The 21,693-nt window shown below is 39.8% G+C and overlaps 1 protein-coding gene across 7 annotated transcripts in view; it reads right to left on the reverse strand.

Annotated features, from left to right (window-relative positions):
• PRDM5 (PR/SET domain 5) overlaps window positions 1–21,693 on the reverse strand; it is a 197,411-nt gene that overhangs the window by 171,349 nt on the left and 4,369 nt on the right. For all 7 annotated transcript variants that reach the window (XM_058549984.1, XM_058549986.1, XM_058549982.1 and 4 more), the window contains exon 2: window positions 6,820–6,903. In XM_058549984.1, the coding sequence (XP_058405967.1) occupies window positions 6,820–6,903 (84 nt within the window). The remainder of the gene's footprint in view (window positions 1–6,819; window positions 6,904–21,693) is intronic.

Genomic DNA, 21,693 nt, shown 5'->3' on the forward strand with positions numbered 1-21,693 from the left:
TTCGTTTTCAATATTTTCCATTGACTTCTTTTCCTCTTCACTAATCCTGTCTTTTGCTGTGTCATACCTAATATCTAATTCAAACACTGAGTTCTCAATTTCAGTTATATTTTTCTCTTCTAGAATGTCTATATGACATTTATACATCCCAATTTTTAGTAAAATTCTCCATCTTTTCATCTGTTTGTTTCATCTCCTCTTCCATCTGCAAGAAAATATCAATCATGTTTATTTTAAGGTCCTCATCTGCTAACTCCAGTCAATATCTGAATCATCCTATGTCAGTTTCCATCATCCAGTTTTTCTCTTGGTTTTAGTCATATAGTCCTATCTCTTAGCATCTAGTCATATTTTATTAAATGCTGGACACTGTATATTAAAAAATTTTAGAGGATCCAGATATTATATTTCTCCAGAATAGGTTCATCCTGACCTCTGACAGGCAGAATGGAAACTGTTAACTTTAATCAGGGAGTGAGCTGATTCAAGGCTGGGTTTCAGTTGGCAGGCTTCAACCGGCCTCAGTTGACCCTATTCCTACAGCACAGCCCTACAGTGCTTCCAACTGAAAGTATGATGTGCACTGATGGCCCTTCTGCAGCAACATGAGCCTGCAGAACACTCGCCTTTTGGAAGTGTATGGCTTAACTTGATAGCATTCTGCCGTACAGCTTCACAATTCTTGCAAATGTCTTGAGGAAGAGTCAGCAATGTTTTTGAGTTCCTTTGAGTCTCCAATAGTCACTCCAAACTCACAAGACCGCCAAAAGTGACACTTGTTTCTCTGTGCTCAACCACTAACCCTCTACATGACCTGAGCTCAGATTTTCAGCTGCTTGCCCATATCTAGAATGAGCAAAAGTCTGACCACTTTCCCAAGAGAAAAGAGGCTGCAGATTATCAATTCACCTCTCCAAAGTTTTCTGCTCTCTGGAGCTTTAGACACTCTGGTACTTCTTGCTTTAACAGCTCTCTGATGGCCTTACACAAATTATCTGATATGTAATCTGTCTTTTGTAGATGTTCTCAGCAGTAATATCAATATGTTCAAGTCATCAAGTATCAAGTATCTCTTATTTGAGGTAAGTCTTCTTGCCCTATTTTATTTTCTTTATATCCATATCACTACCTATCACTATATTACTTATTAATGGTATTTTACATCTATCTTTCCCTACTGAAACATAAGCCCAAAAAGAACAACAGCTTTACCACATCCTCGGGGCACAATCAGACTGAAGATTGCTCGACTCTGGTATTCTTCCTGTTTCTATCATGCTGCACCTCCCATGCCTATTTTTGTTTTGTAAAGAATTCCAAACGGACTCATCATTTTTCAGTATGAGAAAGAAGAAAAACTAATTCTACATGCACAAATTCTCAGTAAAGAACTCGTACTCCTCCTTTTCATGTTTCTTCACTTTCCATGAGAGATATAAATTAAGAGCAAATATACTTTGGGTTTCTCTCCTTCATGGTTCCTTCTCTTCAGCTGACTGGTGAGACCCTGACAGTCCTTCCTCTCTGTGCCCAACTCCCTGCCGAGTAGGAAGCAGACCGGCCATCAGACTCAGGGCACGCCTTCTACAGCAGGCTGGACACCTGCCCCTCTCCCAGGCTCTCTGGTATCTTCCATTCCGATTATGCTGTCTGTGAGTCAGGCCACAATTCTCCATGCAGTTGATGGGCAAATATATTCCGAATCTACTCTGCAGGCCCAACTCTTCCCACATGTGGTACAAAGGTCGAGATTTAAGGAGCAGAGTATAAAGGCCACACTCTGACCATGGGTCCCAGTTACATTCTCCAATCCAGCTCTTCTGGAGGCATGAACTTAGAGAGTTATTGTATGCTCATTAATGAGGTAGATAATTTAGTCCTCATCTGGCTCCTATCTGCTCTTCTTTGGTTAGAACTAAGGAGAGAGGGCTTACTAATTAGGAACCATCACCAGTGTATAAGCGACTGGGGGTAAAGGAAGTTTCCAAAAACAGTCCATATATATTTGGATTGTTTTTAAAGCCCAATTACAGAAAGGCCCCCAGCTCACTTGGTATATACATTTATTTTGAAATAATAATTTACTATAACTGTAGGAGGTTAACAATTCTCACAAAAACACCTGAAAATCTTGTAATCATATATTTTAGTAGCTATATTTTTGAAAACATGTTATTTTCCAGAGGTACAAAATCTTTTCTGCAATCTTTTATTTACAAAAATAAAATTATGATAATTTGATATTCTGCCTTTTGTAATATACAGCTATCTAGTCGATTATAGTGACAAATTGCCTTGGTAATTCCACTGGCCTCAGATGTAAAAAATATAGTTTCCCTCATCAATCCTCAAGGGGATAGATTTAGAAAAATAAACTAATGTAAAACTTTTTAAATGCCACTAAGTCAGGCTCATGCAGGTAAAGCAGACTGCTCTCATTATACTTTGTATATCCCACAACATGTTACTTCTGGAACCCTTCCAAGACCACAGGCTCCTTAAGAGTAAGAGCTTGGCCTTTTTAAAAAGCAAAGTTTAAGCCCTGTTTTGTTGTTTTCTTAATGTCCTTCTGTTGATACAGATACATTTCTACTAAGTTGGAGATGATAAAATTGCATGAAACCAATCTGTATCTAAGTAAAATGGATTTTACTTTTTCCTATAAAAACATCACCTAGAATTTGGATATTTCACTTGAACCTCCAGTATTTATCTGGGTCCTTGGGATTCTGCATGTGAGTTCTTAACTGGCTAACAGCAAGAACATTCTGTCCACGGGGGGCCATCCAGTATTTCTGAACTGCGGCATAGTATTCTGGCTCAACTTGCATCAGATCACACCACTGAACGTCCAACTGGACTAGCTGGACTGTTCAGAGACTGAGAGGCAAACATGGGCCCAGCATGAGTAGAAGAGAAAGATAGGACAGGCTTGAGACTTTTGTGATCTCAGGATAGATGCAAAGTTCAGGAACGAATGACTCCACTGGAAATGCCAGGACAATGCCAAGTCTTGAGAAACTTACCAGGCCAGTTTCTACACAAAAACCTCTTACAGGCGATGCAAGAGGATGCTTTGGAAAAGGAAGGGAAGACCCACTGCCAAAACCAGAGCTGTTTGGAGGATTCAAGCAGAGACTGGATTCACCAGCAGCCACTTAATAATACCTGAATAATTAGGCTAAGAAGGTGGCGAGGAAAATGTACAGTGTGTGTTGTGTTCTATAGGTGCCAAAACTTAAAGGAATGTGCTGGAATCATAAGAGCCAGTGCCTGGAAAGGAGGTACTTGAACTGTGGTTTAAAATACCAAAGAAAATATTATAGAAAGAGAAGGTCTTGGAGATTTAAAAACAAAGGATCACTGAGAGTTTTAGCAACAGTACATGAAAGGATTTTGGTCTTAGAGCAAGTCTGAGCGGGTAGAGAGTGGAAGGAAATATATCTTAAGCTCCAAACCACCTGGAAAAAAAGTAGACAGAAAGACTTCTAATTAAGGAAAGAAGAGAATACAATACAGACAACTGGGCATATTCCACCAAATTATTAATGGGAAGCAGTTACAATCAGGCACCGGTTTCCAACCTCAAGCTCTATAATTGGCTGAGAAATCCAGAATTCTTCTGCTAATACACTTAATTTTAAAACAAAAGTAAAATTCTGAGGTTATCAAGACATCTTAAGGACAGACAAGACTGAGTCTCTTCAGACTCCAATCTCAAATCCTGGCGGCCAACACAGAAAGAGGGTGAGTGCTGGTGAAGGCTCTGCAGCGGTGGGCATCGCTAAGTTCCGAGCTACACCTTCGGGGGGAGAGGGGCAGGCTGCAGTGGACGATCTCAGTGCTCCCCATTGATCCCCTCAGATCCCTTTATACCCTGTCCCCAACTAACAGGGCTCACTCACATCAGGAGGCTCAATCCTAACTGGTGCCTCCAAGTTCTCTGGTATGACATGGCCACCTAGGGGCTCCCAGCCCTGTCCACCAGAACTGTTGGCACCACAAGTAAAGTGCAAGTGTAAACTGAGAAAGAGCTATGCCACATGGTCTCTCACATGACATCATTTTCCAGACACTACCCTCAGTATCTGGCTCATGTTCCATAACCATAACACAAGTAACTATGGGCTTGAGGAGAAGTGCTACCCATTCGAGAACTGCAGGTGGTTAGCTTTGTAGCTATGGCGCATACTAGAAATGACTTAAATAACCAGTGCCAATTTACCCACCAGAAGAGGGGAGGCTCATTATCTCCCTTTGAGAGGGCTCAAAGGGAGTCCACGAGGAGAAGACTATAGTGGGAACAGTTATTCTCCTTTCTCTATGCTCCTTCTGAATCCTGGCACCTCCAAAGCTAAAATAATAAAAAAGACTTTAATAGTATATCTCAAGGCTGGGAAGCAGCTCACTCAGTTAACACAATAAGCACTAAAATTAAATCTGGCAGGCAGTAAGCCTTTACAGTTCAAAGGGGTTGATCTTTTTTTCAATGTTTACCCCCAGCAGACATACCTCTGAGCGGTCTTTCCCCTGCCCTGCCCAGCAAGCAGCACAACTGGACAGAGCAGAGGATGGCTGACAATCCACACGGAAGACCAGACTGTGAGGAGAAGAACCACAGAGGGGAGGGGAAAGGTACGTGAACCAAGGGGCTAAAGGGATCAGAGGTCTTAGGGGAAAGAGCAGGCTTGAAGGGGACAGGAAGACTCTTCATCAATCCCCTTCTGAAATGTGTACAAAGTACCAATATTACTTACACAAAACACGAATATTAAACAAGGAGTAGAATAAAAGAGAACAGTAACCATTCCTTATACGAATGTAACACTACTTGAACATAAAATGTATAAAATCAGTAGCTCTTTGGGTGGCAGAATGAGGCGGACTGGGGATATTAGCATGTAAAAACTAAATAATAATGTAAAGACATTAAAGAACCACGGGACTAGATGATGGAAAACTGGATGATCTGCTGCTGCACTGGCGACTGTATAACGGTACAAAACCAGCCTGCTTTTTTCCAGTTTTATTGAGATACAATTGACATACATAACTATATAAGTTTAAGGTATACAAAAAAGTCTTCTTAAGTTTCCTACATGCAAGTCCTTTCAAAATAATAATTATAATCATTATCTGCTTAACAATGCCTCACAACCAGCTGTGCAAAACATTAACGTGACCATCACACTAAAATTTTCAGAGACAACAAAACAAATATCAAAAGCCATTAACAGCCTCTTAAATAATTGCTATTTTTATCATTTATGACTTATTTAGATTATCAATTTTTTTAGTCACATAAATGTTTGATTTCTGAAAACCTTCATGGTAAAAAAAAATTAACTGCTGAGAAAATTAACATCTTATAGAAAAATAGTGAAAGCCATTAAAAGTATTTTTAGGCTCATAAAAAGAAACAATTAAAACAGCACGTTAAATTAAGGCAATATCAATAACACTTCCCCTTAAATTATAATGAAGCCTATATTATGAATTTCCATTTTCCATCAGCTGCACTGCAGAAGCCTTTCAAGAATCTCTTCCTAATACACCCCACCCCCCACCTCCAGCAGTCTCAGCAATATGAGTGATGCTTAAAAACGTATTTTGCTTGCACATAATACACTACAGTAGCTTCATGTGTCAACTTGGCTGGGCTGGAGTACTCAGTTATTTAATCAAATACTCATCTAGGTATTGCTGTGAAGGCATTTTGTAGATGTGGTTAACATCTGCAATCAGTTGACTTGAAACAAAGGAGATTACCGGCAATACTGTGTGTGGCCCTCATCCAGTCAAAGGCCTTAAATGCAAAAACTGAGGTTAGCCAGAGAAGTTCTGCCTCAAGACCGCAACATCAACTCCTGTCTGAGTTTCCACCCTGTGGGCCTGCCCTACGGATTCCATCTTGCCACCCCAACAATCATGTGAGCCAATTCCTTGAAATACATATAGGTCTCCATCCTATTGGTTCTGTTGCTCTGGAGACCCTAACTGATAAACACACACTCGGAGAGACTTTTTACATGTAGTTCTCTGTTCCAGGATTCTACCCCTTTCTGATTCTATGACCCTCCTTCTCTAGGCCCCACCTACACATATCGCAACTCCCACCCTCCTCATGGAACCCACTAAATACAATCCTTGGGACTGAGTTTTCTTTTCCACATTTTTGTTCCAACATTCTCTACGCCTTTATTTTTCTATTTCCATCCCTCAGGCCCTTCTTTTTCTAATGACTAGAAAAATAACAGCAACAAATACAATTGGCACTAGGCAGAAAATCCTCCTAATAAACAGACATACATTTGTATATACAGATCCCTGCATTAGGGAAGCTTCAGAGTGCAAAAGACTGTCTAAGTGTCACGGTTCTTTAAATACATGTTTTTAAAGGTAAAAAACATTTTAAGGTGGGATTTTTATTCCAACATAGAGCTCAGAATTGTTTCTATGCAATTAGAACTGAAATTAGGAAATAAAAGTTAAAGAAAACGTATATCATTTACAGAAATCAAATTCTAAATGCAGTACAAGAACGTGGTTATTTTGAAATCCAAACATCCTTATGCAGAGAAAACTTATTTTTCAATGATGAACTACATAAACTTCAGAGTTTTAGAAGAATTATCTAGTAAGGTATTTCAACAGTATTTTTTTTTTAGTGCTTAAGTTACTCAGGTTCCTTAAAATGGAAACACTTCAATGCTTCGATAGTCAACTGGAATCAATATCTATTAACTTAGCCTTGTAAATGCACTAAATAGTATAAAGAGAAACATATTTGAAATATTTAAAATACCAATACATCCTCACCTCCCACATCAACCTGTAATCCATATTTTCATCCAAATCTTCAGGCATTCTCTTCTCTCCAGCAAACGGTCCAAACTTTTCACCCTGAGTAGTAATGATTATATTGAAAAAGGATTAGTACAATAATCAAGTTACTAAAATAACCTATTATTTGTCTTCTAGAAAATTGTTTTTCTACAAATCTTCATGCCCAAAAATTGAGACACATTTAAAATATTAACTAATTTACACAACACAAAATATTTACATAGTTAAAATCCAACTTAATCTGTTTTTAGCCTAAGAGCCTAAACCCACAACACAGGAGCCAAAAGAAAAGGGTTAAACTGCTTCACATTCCAATTCTGACGGGGCCCTGACACTGTACTTACGTGATTCAATCCTCTGCCACCTCTGGCAAGTGGTCTCAAAATGGCAAGCACTGAGTTTTGCCTGACTTGAGAGACAAGCCCACCAGGTAGAAAATCACCTGGTTTCCACAAAAATCATAAATTCATCTCAATTATGAACAAGAAGGAAGTAGGCTTGCCATTCTCCAAGGAAGACCGTTCATAAATAAAGTTTAAATTCTCCTGCCAATCTGTCAAACAGCCAAGGGGACACACTATAAACCAGGGTTCTCAAAGCACGTGCTTTGAAGCCCACCTGCGTGAGATCACCAGCATCACTTGTTTCAAATCCAGAATCCTGGGCTCTATCAAATCAGACTCTCTGGGAGTTGGATGTTAGGGAGCTGCATTTTGACAAGTTCCCAGGTGAGACCAGGAATGGCTGACCCCCCAGGCAAGTTGAAGGGGTAAGTGACACTCTTTTCTCACTAAGGCAACCAAAGCAGGGACTGCAGAGACAGAGGGAGTGGGGTCATGTTTGTCCAGCCAGATGGTCTGTAGAAGTGTGTGCAGAGGATACAGAGCCACTCAGGCCTTTGTGAGCATCCTCCAAACCACCTGTGACTATTCTCAATAGGATCCTTCCCTTCACAAGGAGAAGGAGGAAGAAAAACCAACAAAATCTCCAGGGGAATTTTTGATGAACATCATTAAAGGAAAAATAACCACCAACGCAATGTTTCAAGGAATACAAATTACTTAATGAACAACAGAAAACCGAACTCCCGGGAAGAGTAAAATGTTAAAGCTAAAAGGAATTACAACTAGCTAACCCAGCCCCTCATTTTACAGATAACAAAAAACGGTCCTGAGAAGCCACAAATAATGGCAGAGCCCGGAAGACCTGTTCTTTAATGTTAACTTGGGGGCAGAAAACAGCTACTGAGACTCCTCAAGTCAAAACTATAAACCTAAATAACCGAAGCACGAGCACACCAAAGAAACAAGGAGACTGTTATTTATAATAACATAAAGTTACCGATGCAAAGTTTAGCGAGCAAATTTCAGAGAGGCTGGAAGCTGGCTCTGCTTCTCCATCCTTCCATGCCTCACCAGCCAAATCACCGGCCACTTCATGCCAAACAAGCACAGAGCCCCAAAGATGCTTTCTGTAAAAGGTAACCATTTCTCACCTCAACATGGGACTTTACCAGTATTTAATGGCAGTTAAGGAAAGCTGTTTAAGAAATGAAAGAAGTGGGGAGGGAAATTAATATTTACTGAACTACTATGTGCCACATTCCAAATAAACCTATGTGAGAATTTCCCCATTTAACAACGAAGGAAACTGAGACTCAAAGAGTTTAAATAACGTGCTTGATTAGGGTTCATCACCTAGCAAAAAGGTCAGAGAAAAGATTAGGAACCAGTGGTTTATCCCAAGTGGAGAGCTCAGGCACTGTCCCCTTCCCCAAGCCCCCACTCAAACCCCTGACAAACAGCTGTATGACCTGGGGCCCAGTCAGGCTCATGCCTCTCTTCTCAGCTCTTGTTGACTACAGAGTTCAATAATTACGCGGCCGAGCCTTGCTCACAGAAGTCACTCAACACACTGACTGTTGAATTGAATGAAGAAACTGACAGCCTGATGGTAAGGCCGATCTGGAAAGCTGACCAAAGAATAAGGTGTGTTTTTGGTAATAAATTTGAGGATTTGGTATTAATGCATGTAGTTCAACTTTTCACTCCTCTTTATCATGTATTTAGCCTTCATCAACTATTGCAGAAGGTAAGTAATCTGAGTACACGCTTCCCAATGCAAGTGGTCTACCCATGCTGGAAAGTTCCTCTTTGAGTACAAATTTGGAGGAAAAACAATTGAATCGATCAATTCAACAGTGTTCAAAGGACTAAAGAGGAAGAAATGGAAACCCAAATAAATGCACTGGGATGAGGAGAAAAGCCTGCCCGGATGCACACCTATAAGATTATTAAAGGACCTATAGCTTTGAAAATTCAAAATGAGCATCAGGACTTAGACTTTAAAGTCTCATATTAACAGTAACAATTGCTCCATCATAAACTCAAACTACCAAATTATAATAAATATGGCTTTCAATTTTTTTCCTCAGCCCATAGTAAGAAATACATTTTGCATCTCAACCTAGCATATTCATGTATACACACAGAAACACACAGATATAAAACTAAAATACAAATTTCTTGAAATACTACTACCCTTACTCTGTACAACATACTCCCATATTTTCTACTCTATTTTACTTCACTTTTTAAAAAATACTACTTTTGACCCAATAAGGTAATTTCATAACTCACCAATCGGTTGCAAGCCACAGTTTGAAAGACAATGACATAAAAACATAGATAGAGGGGGCAAATTTATAAGTATATTGAGCTGTCTCGATTTGATGAGATTGCCTTCAAAGGACACTAGTGAGTGTGTATTAGAATGATTTGACCAAATAAACTTAAGTTTCTGTGGCTGCAAGAATACAAAAATGTAAATAGCCAACTCTTATATATCCACAGCACTTGTGGTAAGAAACAATGCAGATAATTAAAAGTTTATATTTGGCTTTAGATGAAGAGTTTATCCTTACAAGACCCACCCGCACTCTGAAGCCTTCCCCTGACGATCCCAGCACCTGCTACCCACCCCTTCTATAATTCCTGGTTCACTGTTGTTTCTACTATACAAACAGCACTTTTTCTTATAATTATAATTTTACCGAATACACTGCTTTATTCACTAACCATTTCCTATGGAAATTCTAACCTAAGAGTAAGCTTCTTCTACCTCAGTGGGCTTCAAACCTGCTTGGGTAACATACCTACGAAAGGAAGGTTTGGGGCACACGACCCATATATATGTAATTATTTTTTCTTTTAGTTGAACCATATGAAATTGCCAGTAATGGACCATTTTCAAGCTACAAAAATGAATATTTTTCATGATTCATTATAACATAAATTATATACACATGTGCACGAGCATATTAAATACCTAAGGTGAAGTTCATAATTAATGATAGGAAAAAAACCAATATTTCAAACTATCTTCTTAAAAGTTTCAAAATTTTTTAGCTGACTTCCTGTGATCATTGGTTTTACTTTCTGTGTTTAAGCTGCTGAAGATCTCATACGAGCAGCAGGAAAACGGTCAGCTCTGCCATCGTCTTGCTGTTCATGTGTGCCTGCATTACTGACATTACCTTCAACCTGTGACTTCACTGCAAGAACCTTCCTAGAATTCTTCACTTCTAACCATCTAAAGGGTCACTATCTGAAATGCTTACAAGGTTAGGCAGGAAAGCAGTACATCAGACACCCAACAACAAATATTAAAGGACACACTAGGGAGTGGCCAGGAGGCGAGTTGGAAGGGCCCACCCATTTAAAAATTTCTTCCACTCCAACTGACTGTTGCTATATCACAATGGGGGCCCAATGTTGCCCAATATCTGCAAATATTTTAGAGAGGCTGACAACTCAAATCTCTACGTGAAATCACTACTTTTCTATATTGGCAATGAATTCCAAGTTTTCAAAACTCTGTGCAGGTCAAATAAAATGTGACTGCAACACAAATTCAACCTATAGATGCCAAATTGTCCAAGTCAAACTCACCTCTCAGACCGGCCCAACACCCAGCCTACAAGGCTGCTTCTTTGCTGTTTCTGAACAAAGCAGATAGTTAATCCATTCAATCTGCCACCCACTGGGCTAGACAATAACTATTAATAAACAGAAAATGTATGATTGCAAACATGTGGGCCATTTTCTTTCATTTTGCTTAATACTATTAGTAAGAAGTTGAAAGCAAGACTTCCTGCAGATCTCTCTCTTAGAACAGTGCGGGAAGCACCAGCTGAGGCTTCAAGAGACCTAGGTCCTAATCCTTGCTCTGCCACTAATTAGCTGTGACACATTAGGATGTCGCAAACTTCTGAGCTTCAGTTTCCTCACCTATAAAACTTTGGGATTTGGACTAGTTGATTTCCAAGATTCCTTCCAGCTCTCTAATAGAAAGAGCTTCCACAGGCCAAATTTAGAGCAATTTGAGACTCAAAGAGAACACGAGTGTAATTGATTGAAAGTCATTAACAAATTCTTAAGTCCATAATGATTGTCACAGAGAGAAAGAAAAAGAAAAAAAATTTTTTTAAACCTCATTTGCCATCACTAGAGAATAACAGCTTATTAAAATTAGTAAAGGGAAAGAACTAAGCATTTTGTCCTGTTTTCAATAATAACCCTAGTTCAGGACAACCAGACAGCAGCATATGATGAAGGAAAGCTCTTCTTTAAAGAGGAATGCTAACTTATAAAGAAAGGAGGAATATTTGAGTGAAATCACCATTTTGAAATCCCTAACAATATAATGGATTCAGGCAAGGATCATCAATAGATTCTAAAACCATTAGGTAAAAGGTTGATAGTGAAATAGATACTCATACAGTATCATCAGCTTACAACAATAGAAAACTTATGTTAACCCAGTGTTGGCATTACTACAGTGGGAAAACCAGATAGCAGTGTATACCCCCCGGTATAAGGCAGTATGAAGAAAACCATTCTAGCCCTTCATTCCCCAGTGTCTGTCACAGGAACACGAAAGAGGTGTTTGCTGAACTCTCCGGGCACCTCCAGAAGCGAAAGGGCAAGCAAACATACGCAGACCTCTTCCCCCTTATCCTGTCTCTCACCCAGCACCTGGGGAGATGGGTGCTACCTAGGAAGAGAGCACTCAGATAAAACACAGACCAGAGGGAGCTGGATGTTTCCCCATGCTCCTTCCTGTTTCCCACTGCTAACACTGCACTATTTACTGCAATGTAAAAAGTATCCTGAGAGTGGGGAGGAGTGCTTTAATATACAATGTCAGTGCATAAAAAAGTAAAATTACCTATATCTAACTTTCAGATTAGAAGAAATACCCAAGATAGAGAAACCCATTAAATAAAGCAACCAGATAAATGCAGATTGTGAGATACTCTACCATTAGTCTGATCTCTTTAGAAACTCACTGTTATTAAAAAAAAAAGGGATAGGAAGAGGGAGACTGTTAAAGAGATTTAACAGACACAACCAAATGTAATAGGTGGTCCTTGATGGGATCCTGGTTCAGAAATAAACAGCTATAAAAACATTTTGGAGTCAACTGGAGTAATCTGAATATGGGCTGGAATTACAACACATTAGGAAATTATTGTTATTTTTGTTGGATGTTAAAATGATGTTGTGGCTATTTTAGGAGAATGTCCTTATGCTGAAATACTGAGGAGTGAATTGTCATAACATCTGTAATTTACTTTGAAATGGTTCAGCAAATAAAAAAATATACATATAGATGAAATAAGTTATATTAAAGTAAATCAATCTGCAGCTGAATCATTTATATGTGAAATGATGATGATTTTTCACAGAAGGAGTCCAGAGTCCCAACTTAGAACATAATTATATTTCAATGTTAAACTACTGTGCATGTGTGTGCTCCTGCAATACAATTAGGCCTTCAACAAAGTGCATTTCTAAAAAGTTCAGTATGAAAAATACCTACCCTTCTTTCCCTACTGTGACTGCCTGGGCAGAGACAAGTCACCTCTCTATATCCATTCTCCTTAGTATTATAACACTGACCTGGTTGAGGGTACTAATATGTTCAAGTAGAAAAACTACATTTATCAGCTTCCCATTTAGATAGAGAGGAGAGCTAACAGAAGCAGAAATTATTGTATGGACGTACCACAAAAGCTCTTAGATGGGAGCTAAGTCACCTGGCAAGTATACCCTAATGCGTTGGTTACTTTCTCCTTCTCCCCATCTGGAATAAGAGCATGACACCTGGGGCTAAAGCAGCCATCTTGAGGCCAAGAGAACTGCGAAGACTTCTACCTTGACATTTTGAGCCACTGAACTGATAACAGCAAATGCCCACTTCACTTCTTGTTATAGGGAGAAGAGAATTCCCAAGGTTTACATTACTGCAGTTGTCTCTCTTACTCTCAGCTGATACAGCGGACATCAGGGAAAAGAAATGTACCAGTGTCCAAGATATAACAGAATTATTCTTTGTAAAATGCATCACTTATAAAATAAACATGAAATGGGAAATGCAGGAGAGTTGTGCAGAAGAAGAGATTCTGGGTATATGGTGACCTGAATGCAGCACCTTTTCCCTTAACCCCAACCATAAGCTACTTGCTTCTCTGAGCAAAACAACTGCTACTAGCATGTACAAGTAACTGGGCGTAAGTGAAGCCTTAGGTTCTGGCACAGAACTGGTGTGAGGCATTGTCTCCAGCGGGCTGAGTAATAAACTGGAAAATAGCAGAGGAGCCAAGGCTGAGGACTGGAAACTAGAAGATCCTGTGAAGAATCTGAATGTCAGAGATGGGAGAGGAGGCCACAGCCCACAGCCTTTCCCATCCTTGCAGCCCGGGAAAGTATAAGGAGACCAGAAAGCTGAGGGACAGGGAAGTGACAGCCTAGCTGCCAGTTCAGGCCCAAGGCAATACAGATCCCTTTTCCTTCAGGGCAGAAATGACAGACCCTTCTGCAATACGCAGCCCTGGGCTTCAACAAAGCAGCAGGGCAAACAGCCTGTACAAAGAGGCCCAGCTGCCTGAAAAAGACCCGGCGGAAAAGCAAGAAGCACACTCTGCAAACGTAACTTCCGTAGGACACAGCATACTTTCATTAAAAGGGATATCTCAGGCCGGCCCGAGGCTCAGCGGTTACGTGCACGCGCTCCGCTGCTGGCGGCCCGGGTTCAGATCCCGGGCGCGCCCCGACGCACCGCTTCTCCGGCCATGCTGAGGCCGCGTCCCACATACAGCAACTAGAAGGATGTGCAGCTATGACGTACAACTATCCACTGGGGCTTTGGGGAAGAAAAGGAGGAGGAGGATTGGCAATAGATGTGAGCTCAGAGCCAGTCTTCCTCAGCAAAAAGAGGAGGATTAGCATGGATGTTAGCTCAGGGCTGATCTTCCTGAAAAAAAAAAAAAAAAGGGAATATCTCAATTACATGAAGGAATTTAAGGAGATTCAAGTACAGCACTCAAAAAAAATAAAATAAAACTTTAAGAGTGAAAAAACATGATTTCCCAATGAAATATTTTTAAAGAATGAATTAAAAGAGAAATAGAACAACTTGAGAATCACTTACCCAGTCGGTGGAAGTAGAGCTACTTGATGATATACACAGATTCCAAGAGAACCTTATCCATACAATTTAATGAGAAAAAGAAACACAAAAAGCCTCTAACTAAACACACGAACCAGAACAAAGGACAGAAAATGGAAGAAGAAAATGAGTAGCTGGTGTATATACATGCAAAATTAACGTATGACAATGAACTAGTAGTGTGGAATATATAAGCTAAAGAGCAACTCTCAAAACAACAGAGATATGCTTTTAAAAGAAATTCTATTAAGTAACACATCATTTCATCAAAACATAGGAGTTGCTGGGGAAGGAAGGCAGGAAGGCAAAAGCATCCCAAAAGTTGCACGGCCAGGGAAGGCAGAGGCAGGAAGAAAGGAGGAGAAGAGTGAAGTAACAGGGTAATAGAAGACCTTGTGGAGGAAATCGTGTGTTTTTGTGGGAAAAACGGCTGAGCACTAGCTATCAAATAAAATATCATGTGCATCTGATTGTGAAAGAGGGGCAGAATAAGTAAATAATTAAAGAAAAAGAAGAGAACTAACAAAGTAACAAGAGGGGAGAAAGGAATAAACAGTGACTTGAATGGACAGCAAAAACAAGGAAAACTAAAAACAGATTACAGCAATATAAAATAAGTAATAAGCATAATGAAAAATAACAAGAATAAAATCAACTTTACCAGACATTACACTAAATATGAAGGAGTTAAATTCTCTCATTAAATGAGAGAGATTGTAATACTGCATTATGAAATATAACCTAGCTACATATGATTACAAAAAGATAAAATTATAAAAAATGAATTAAAATGGGTAGACAAAGAGATATAGATAAAAGCAAAGAAAAGAAAGGCAATAGTTTCAATATCAGACAAGGCTAAATCAATGGCTGAATGCACTAAACAGAGTAAGCAGAACGTTAGTGATAAAAAGTTACTTATGAAGAAGAGAGAGCAGTGAGACACCAGCAACATAAAAACATTGGAAATGCAAGAAGAACTAGGGTGGGAGATTTAAAAACATCTTTTGCAAAACTGTACAGATATGTAAAGTAATAAAAATAATAAGTAAGAATATAAAGAAAATGTCTTTAATTTTAAAACTTTTAAAGTTCAATATCCACCAAGGATTTAGAAAGAGTATCACTCCTACCCCAATAATAAGAAAGGCCGAGAAACTACAAAATCGTAACTTGTCTTGAGGAGAGCACTGGCTTACTCTGGCAGATGACAGAAGGAAGAGCTGCCAGCCACCATACAAGCTGGTAAGAAATCATCTAACATTTTAATGGTTTGCTAAAGGATGCGTTTGAGACAGCTTGACCGTACAGAACCACTAGAATCCTGAGACCCAAGGGGAGTTCACACATACTTGCAGACTCTTGTCCAAGGACCTCCCCATATAAGAAACTGGGGGACAGATAGGAGAACAGAGAGATTCCCTCAGTGATAACACAAACAAGGGGGGAACAGCAGCTGCTGCAAGAATGGCACAATACTCCGCACCTCCTGCCCTGACCTTCCTCTCATATAAGGAGAAGGCTTTAGCCACTGCAAGAAAAGCAGAGCTCTGTCACTTCCAGAACACAGGTAAAGATCCGCTGCTCCTGGGAGAAGGGCAGGAAGCAGTACAAGCTCAGGAACTTACACCACAACCAACAAAGGATTCCTCTCATTGGGTAAGGGGAAGGAAACACTCTCCCACAAAACACCAACCACTGATACAAGGCAAAAGTTTGGTTCCCATGGGGAAAAAGCGGTAGGAAAGATTAGAAAGCCCAACTCCCAGAGCTCAGGCTGACAAATCCTAGATAAGAGTGAAGCTGGACCAAGACAGAAAACAGAGAACCTCAAATAACAACACACAGCAGTCTACTACTGGGGGAAGGGCAAGAGCATGGCAGCACGGTGAGAGAATCCCTCCGTGGCACAGGCATTCAGGGACAGAAGAAAGCTGGGAGTAGAGTATAAACATTGAGAAAAATCTTGAGCACCCCAGCCACCACCCTAACCACAGCCAATTCTAGAAGAATCTGAAGCCCATGGTGCACTGAAGGTAACAAGAGCAACACCATAACGCAAACACATCTTATCTCCTAACTAAATTGATCCAAACTCCCACACTAACAGCCTGACAAAACTAAAAATGTGCCTATTTCCAGGCATAAATACTATTTACCACTTTTTTTTTTTTGGTGAGGAAGATTGGCCCTGAGCTAATATCTGCTGCCAATCTTCCTCTTTTTGCTTGACGAAGATTGTCTCCAAGCTAACATCTGTGCCAATCTTCCTCTATTTTGTATATGGGATGCTGCCACAGCATGGCTTGATGAGCAGTACATAGGTCTGCACATGGGATCTGAACCAGCGAACCCTGGGCTGCCAAAGCGGAGCATGTGAACTTAACCACTACACCACTGAGCTGACCCCTATTTACCGCACTCTTCATTGTTTCACACATGATGTTGGCACTCAATCAATATAGAAGACATACAAAAATACAGAACATCCAAAAAAGCAAGGAAAGAAAATAGCCCATTGTGAAGAAACAGAGCAATTAACAGAACCGGATTCAGAGATGACATAGATGTTGGAACTATCAGACAAGGACTTTAACAATAACTATGATTAATTTATTAAAGAAGCAACCACAAAAGGCAGATCACATGCATGAATATAGAGATTTCAGCTGAGAGATGGAAACTATAAGAGAGAGTCCAGTGGAAATCCTAGAAATAAAAATCATAGTATCCAAGATGAATTTCTTTGCCAGACTCACCAGGAAACTCAACACAGCTGAGAAGAGAACCAGTAAATTGGAAGATAAGGCAATAGAAATTACCTAAACTGCAACAAAGTGCAAAAAAAAAAAGCAGAACAAAGTGTATAAGAGTTGTGAGACAATATCATATCAAATGGTTTGAGATACACGCAATGGGAGTCCCAAAAGAAGAGAGAAAGATTAGGCCGGAAGTAATATTTGAAGAGATAGTGGCTGAGAATTTTCCAAAAATGATAAAGTACATCAAACCACATATAAAAGGAGCAAGATTTTTATTAAAATTTTAGACATCATATTCCAACTGCTAAAATCCAAAGAAAACTAGAAAAATCTTGAAAGTAGAGGAAAAAAGACAGATTATGTACAGAAGAATGTAAGACCTACAGCAGACTTGGCAGAAACTATGTAAGCCAAAAAAAGAAGTGACACCTTTAACGTACTGAAAAAAAAAAACCTGTCAACCTGGAGAACATATGTCTCAAAGATAAAAGCAAAATACTTTTTCAGACAAACAAAAGCTGAGAAAATTCATTTCCAGCAGACTTGTGATACAAGAAATGTTAAAAGAATATGGTTCGGGCATAAGGCATATGATACTAGACAGTAACTTAGTTTAAAACAAACAAATGAAGAGCTCTAGAAATGATAAAATAAAGATAAATAACACAGACAATTCATCTTATTTTTAATTGCTCTAAAAGATAATCGATGGTCTAAAAGGAAAATAGTAAAGATGTATTGTAAGGTTTATAACAAAATAAAACATGAAAATAATGGCATAGAGAATGGGAAGGAGGAATTGCAGGTGTAACAACTGTATCTCACGGCGTCTTTGACAACTCTGCCTATTGTCTAACAAACATCTCACAATCAACATGCCTTAAACTGAACTCCTGATCTTCCCTCTTAAAGCCGCTCCACCCACAATCTTCCCCATCTCAGCTGTAGGCTAACAATCCAGTCCTTCCAATTTCTCAGACCAAAACCCTTGGAATCATCCTTGATCCTTCTCTTTCTTTCACCCTTATCTCATCAGCATATTCTGTCACCGCTATCTTCAAACTACACTACCAACACAGCCACCATCTTGGTCTAAGCCATCTCTCGCATGGATTATTGCAACAATCCTAACAAGTCTCCCAGTTTACACAACTGCCCTGTGGCCGACTATTCTCAACCCAGGAGTCCGAGTGATTCTCAGTAAACTCAAGTCACATCATATTACTGCTCTGCTCAAAACCCTGCAGTGGCTCCCCATGTCACTCAAACTAAAGCCAACGTCTTTACAATGGCAGTAAACGCCCTAAGAAATGTGGCTCTTCTCCTAGTACCCTTCCCGTCACTAACTCCCGGACCTCCTCCCCTAGTACTCGGCCCCCTCACTCACTCCATTCCAGCCCCACTGGCCTCCTTGTCCTGGACACAACAGGCAAACTCCCATCTTACAGCCTTTGCTCTCACTGCTACCTGGAACACTCTTCCCCTAGAAATACGTTTGGCTACTTCCTTCCCGTCCTTTAAGTCATTGCCCAAGTTTCCCCCACTTACTGAGGATTAACTGGACAGACACCCTATTCATCATAGCATCCCCACACACACGCCCCAGCTCTACTTTTTCTTTTTTCCATAGCACTGATCACATTTTAACATAGTGTAAAATTTATCTAATATGTTCACTGTTTATTTTCTGTCTCCTCCTCACTAGAACACAAGCCCCGCAAGAGCCAGAATTTCTATTTTGTTCACTATCATATTCCAAATGGCCAGTACAGACCTTGGCGATAAAGATGTATTGAATAATTGTGTAAAACAAGACCTGAATAAGTGAAAATTATGGCACATTCACAGCCTAGAATATATTCAGTGATAAAAATAATAAATTAGAGCCAAAGTAGATTACTTGGAGGGATTTCCACAAGATACTGCTGAATGAGAAATGCTAGATGACGAAATGAGTTTACTCTTTTCTCATGTTTGTAAACTAATTTTTTTAAAGTCTGAGTGGGTATGTGTCTGTATTTGTGGTACATGAGCACGGATATAGCATTTTATCAGTATAGAGGAAAAATTGGGGGGTTTTTTTAATGAAAAGGATATATGGAATGATCTGAATTCAAATTCTGATTAATCCACTTATTATTGATATAACCTTCCTCAACATCAGTTCTCTCATCTATAAAACAAGGATAATAATGGCTAGCTTGCAGGCATGCTGTAGGGCTTAATACAAACTGGGAAACGCACCCAGTGACTGCCTTCTCTGTCACTAGCAACTCGCCCAGCGCCTAACAACTGCACTCACTCAAATATTTGCTGAAAGAATTAACTGGAGCTGTTATTATCACAAAAAACAAAATACAAAGTTTCTGAGAAAACATTGGTTTAAGTGGATTAGTTACACATTTAAAAAAAAACTGTAGCAATACCAGGAAATACAAAGCTGCCTTGAGTCCCTCTCAGAGAGTGTAAATGTGTGAACACAAGAAAGAGATAGCACGTATGGCAGACACCGACGGTGATTATGTTCCCTCTGATTATGTTCCCAGGTTGGTTATCATCAGGCACCAGGAAACAGCAGCAAACATCCACGGGCAGAATTTTAGCCCTAGGATAAAGATCCATTGTTTCTTCACCAGAGTCACCTTCTGAGCTGATCAACAAAACACCTTATTCCACAAAATCTGGTCTTCTTGGATTAACATTGATGCATGGTGATTTTTTCTCTATGCTTTCACTTACTTTTCTTTTCAAGTTTCCTCTTTCCCACGTTTTTCTAACCCCATACAACTTGCCTTTTTTTACCTGAATGTATTTTCACAAACTCAGATTTAAACCTTTATTTTAGGTATTTTTCACTTGGGATTTTACCTCACCAAATGTCATTACTACACATCCCTCAAAGAGAACCAGGTGTCTGCCTTGGTCTGAAAGAGAGGGAGACCGTGGTGTGGAAGGCAGACGAGCTGAGGGCAGCTGTGAGCTGCAACTCCGTGCAAAGCCTCTCTGGGCTTCAATGTCTTCATTTACAAAAGGAGAATGTGCAAATTAGATTGCTTCTCGAGTTCTTTTAAACACTCTCCTTCAGACCACTATCAGAATCTATTCTGTCCTATTCTGTTTCTCATGCACACACTTTTTTTCCTGTTTCTCTTCCTCTTTATAAGGAAATCACTCACCCAGGTTTTACTGCATGAACGCCAACCCTGTAGACCTCTGCCAGTATCAATACTGAAAACAAAGGCAGAATATTCATCAATATGGTAGATTTGCAATAGGTACATTTTATCAGGACCAGCATGTGGAAGGACTCACCCCAGTTAGTCCCTGTAAAATGCCCCACACAATCTGGGCAAAGAAGAATTATACTTTGGAGCCGTGGCAGGATAAATAATGGCCAACCAAAAATGGTCACATCCTAATCTCCCCAATCAGCGAGTATGTTACCTTACATGGTAAAAGGGACTTTGCAGATGTGATTACATTAGGGATCTTGAGGTGGGGAGATTATCCTGGATTATCTTAGTGGGCACAATCTAATCACAGTTCCTCTAAGCAAGGGACCAAGAGGAGCCAGGACGGTCAGAGTCAGAGAAGGAGATGTGATGACAAAAGCAGACGTGGGAATGATGTGGGGCCATGAACAAAGGAATGCAAGCAGACTCCAGAAACTGCAAAAGGCAAGGAAGCAGACTCTCTTTAGAGCCTCCAAAAGGAACCAGCCCTGCCCACCCATTTTAGATCTATATTCTCCAGAACCATAAGATGATAAATTTGTGTTGTTTTAAGCCTAAATTTGTAGCTCAAACCCACAAATTAACAGGAAATTAATACCCTCGTGCTGTCAATAAATTTTGCCCTGAAAAGCAGCTGTGGATGAGATCCTAGGGTATCCAGCCAAGTTTGAACTAGGAACTGCATCTGTTCATGAGAAGGGCCAAGCGTAATGAAAGACTGCCCTAGGGTTCATGGACACAGGATGCCAATCAGGGGCCCCTTAGGGTTGAGAGGGAAGGAAGCCAGGAATAGTGCTACCCCAGCAGGTCAAATCACTGTAGCTGGTGTATATTAAGTTAAGGAGACCTGGGCCCCTGGAATGCTCTTTACTGCTTCTACTGAAATTAGGGGACCAGAAATCCAGGAGAAACATAAGATTTTATTTCACTTATATTTAGTTATTTCCTTTTTTGCTTTTCTTCAGTTTTCCTTTTAGCCTTTAGTTCTTTTAAAAATACAAACCCAGTCCAGCTATGCTAAGGGTATGCAAGTTAAAGTGCTTCTAGATATAAAAGAAAATAACTATAAATCTGAAGATCGGGTAAGGTTTTAGCCTGCTAATGAAGAATGTACTAGAAAGGAGAAAAAATTGTAAAGGTCAACATAAGGACAACTGCAAAAATTTTGACAAGAAGTAATAATTGGACAAGTGTGTAACATGTAAATTAGGGATAATAATAAACCTTTGAAGACTGTTGTACAATAAAATGACTACAAAAAATCCCAGACTTCACAATGTGTGACTGTGTGTGACGGTTTCGGGCTGCCCACAGGCTCCTCTGTACAAGGTGGTGCCTCA

Source organism: Diceros bicornis, chromosome 11, assembly GCF_020826845.1.
Source record: "Diceros bicornis minor isolate mBicDic1 chromosome 11, mDicBic1.mat.cur, whole genome shotgun sequence".
Lineage (NCBI taxonomy): Eukaryota > Metazoa > Chordata > Mammalia > Perissodactyla > Rhinocerotidae > Diceros > Diceros bicornis.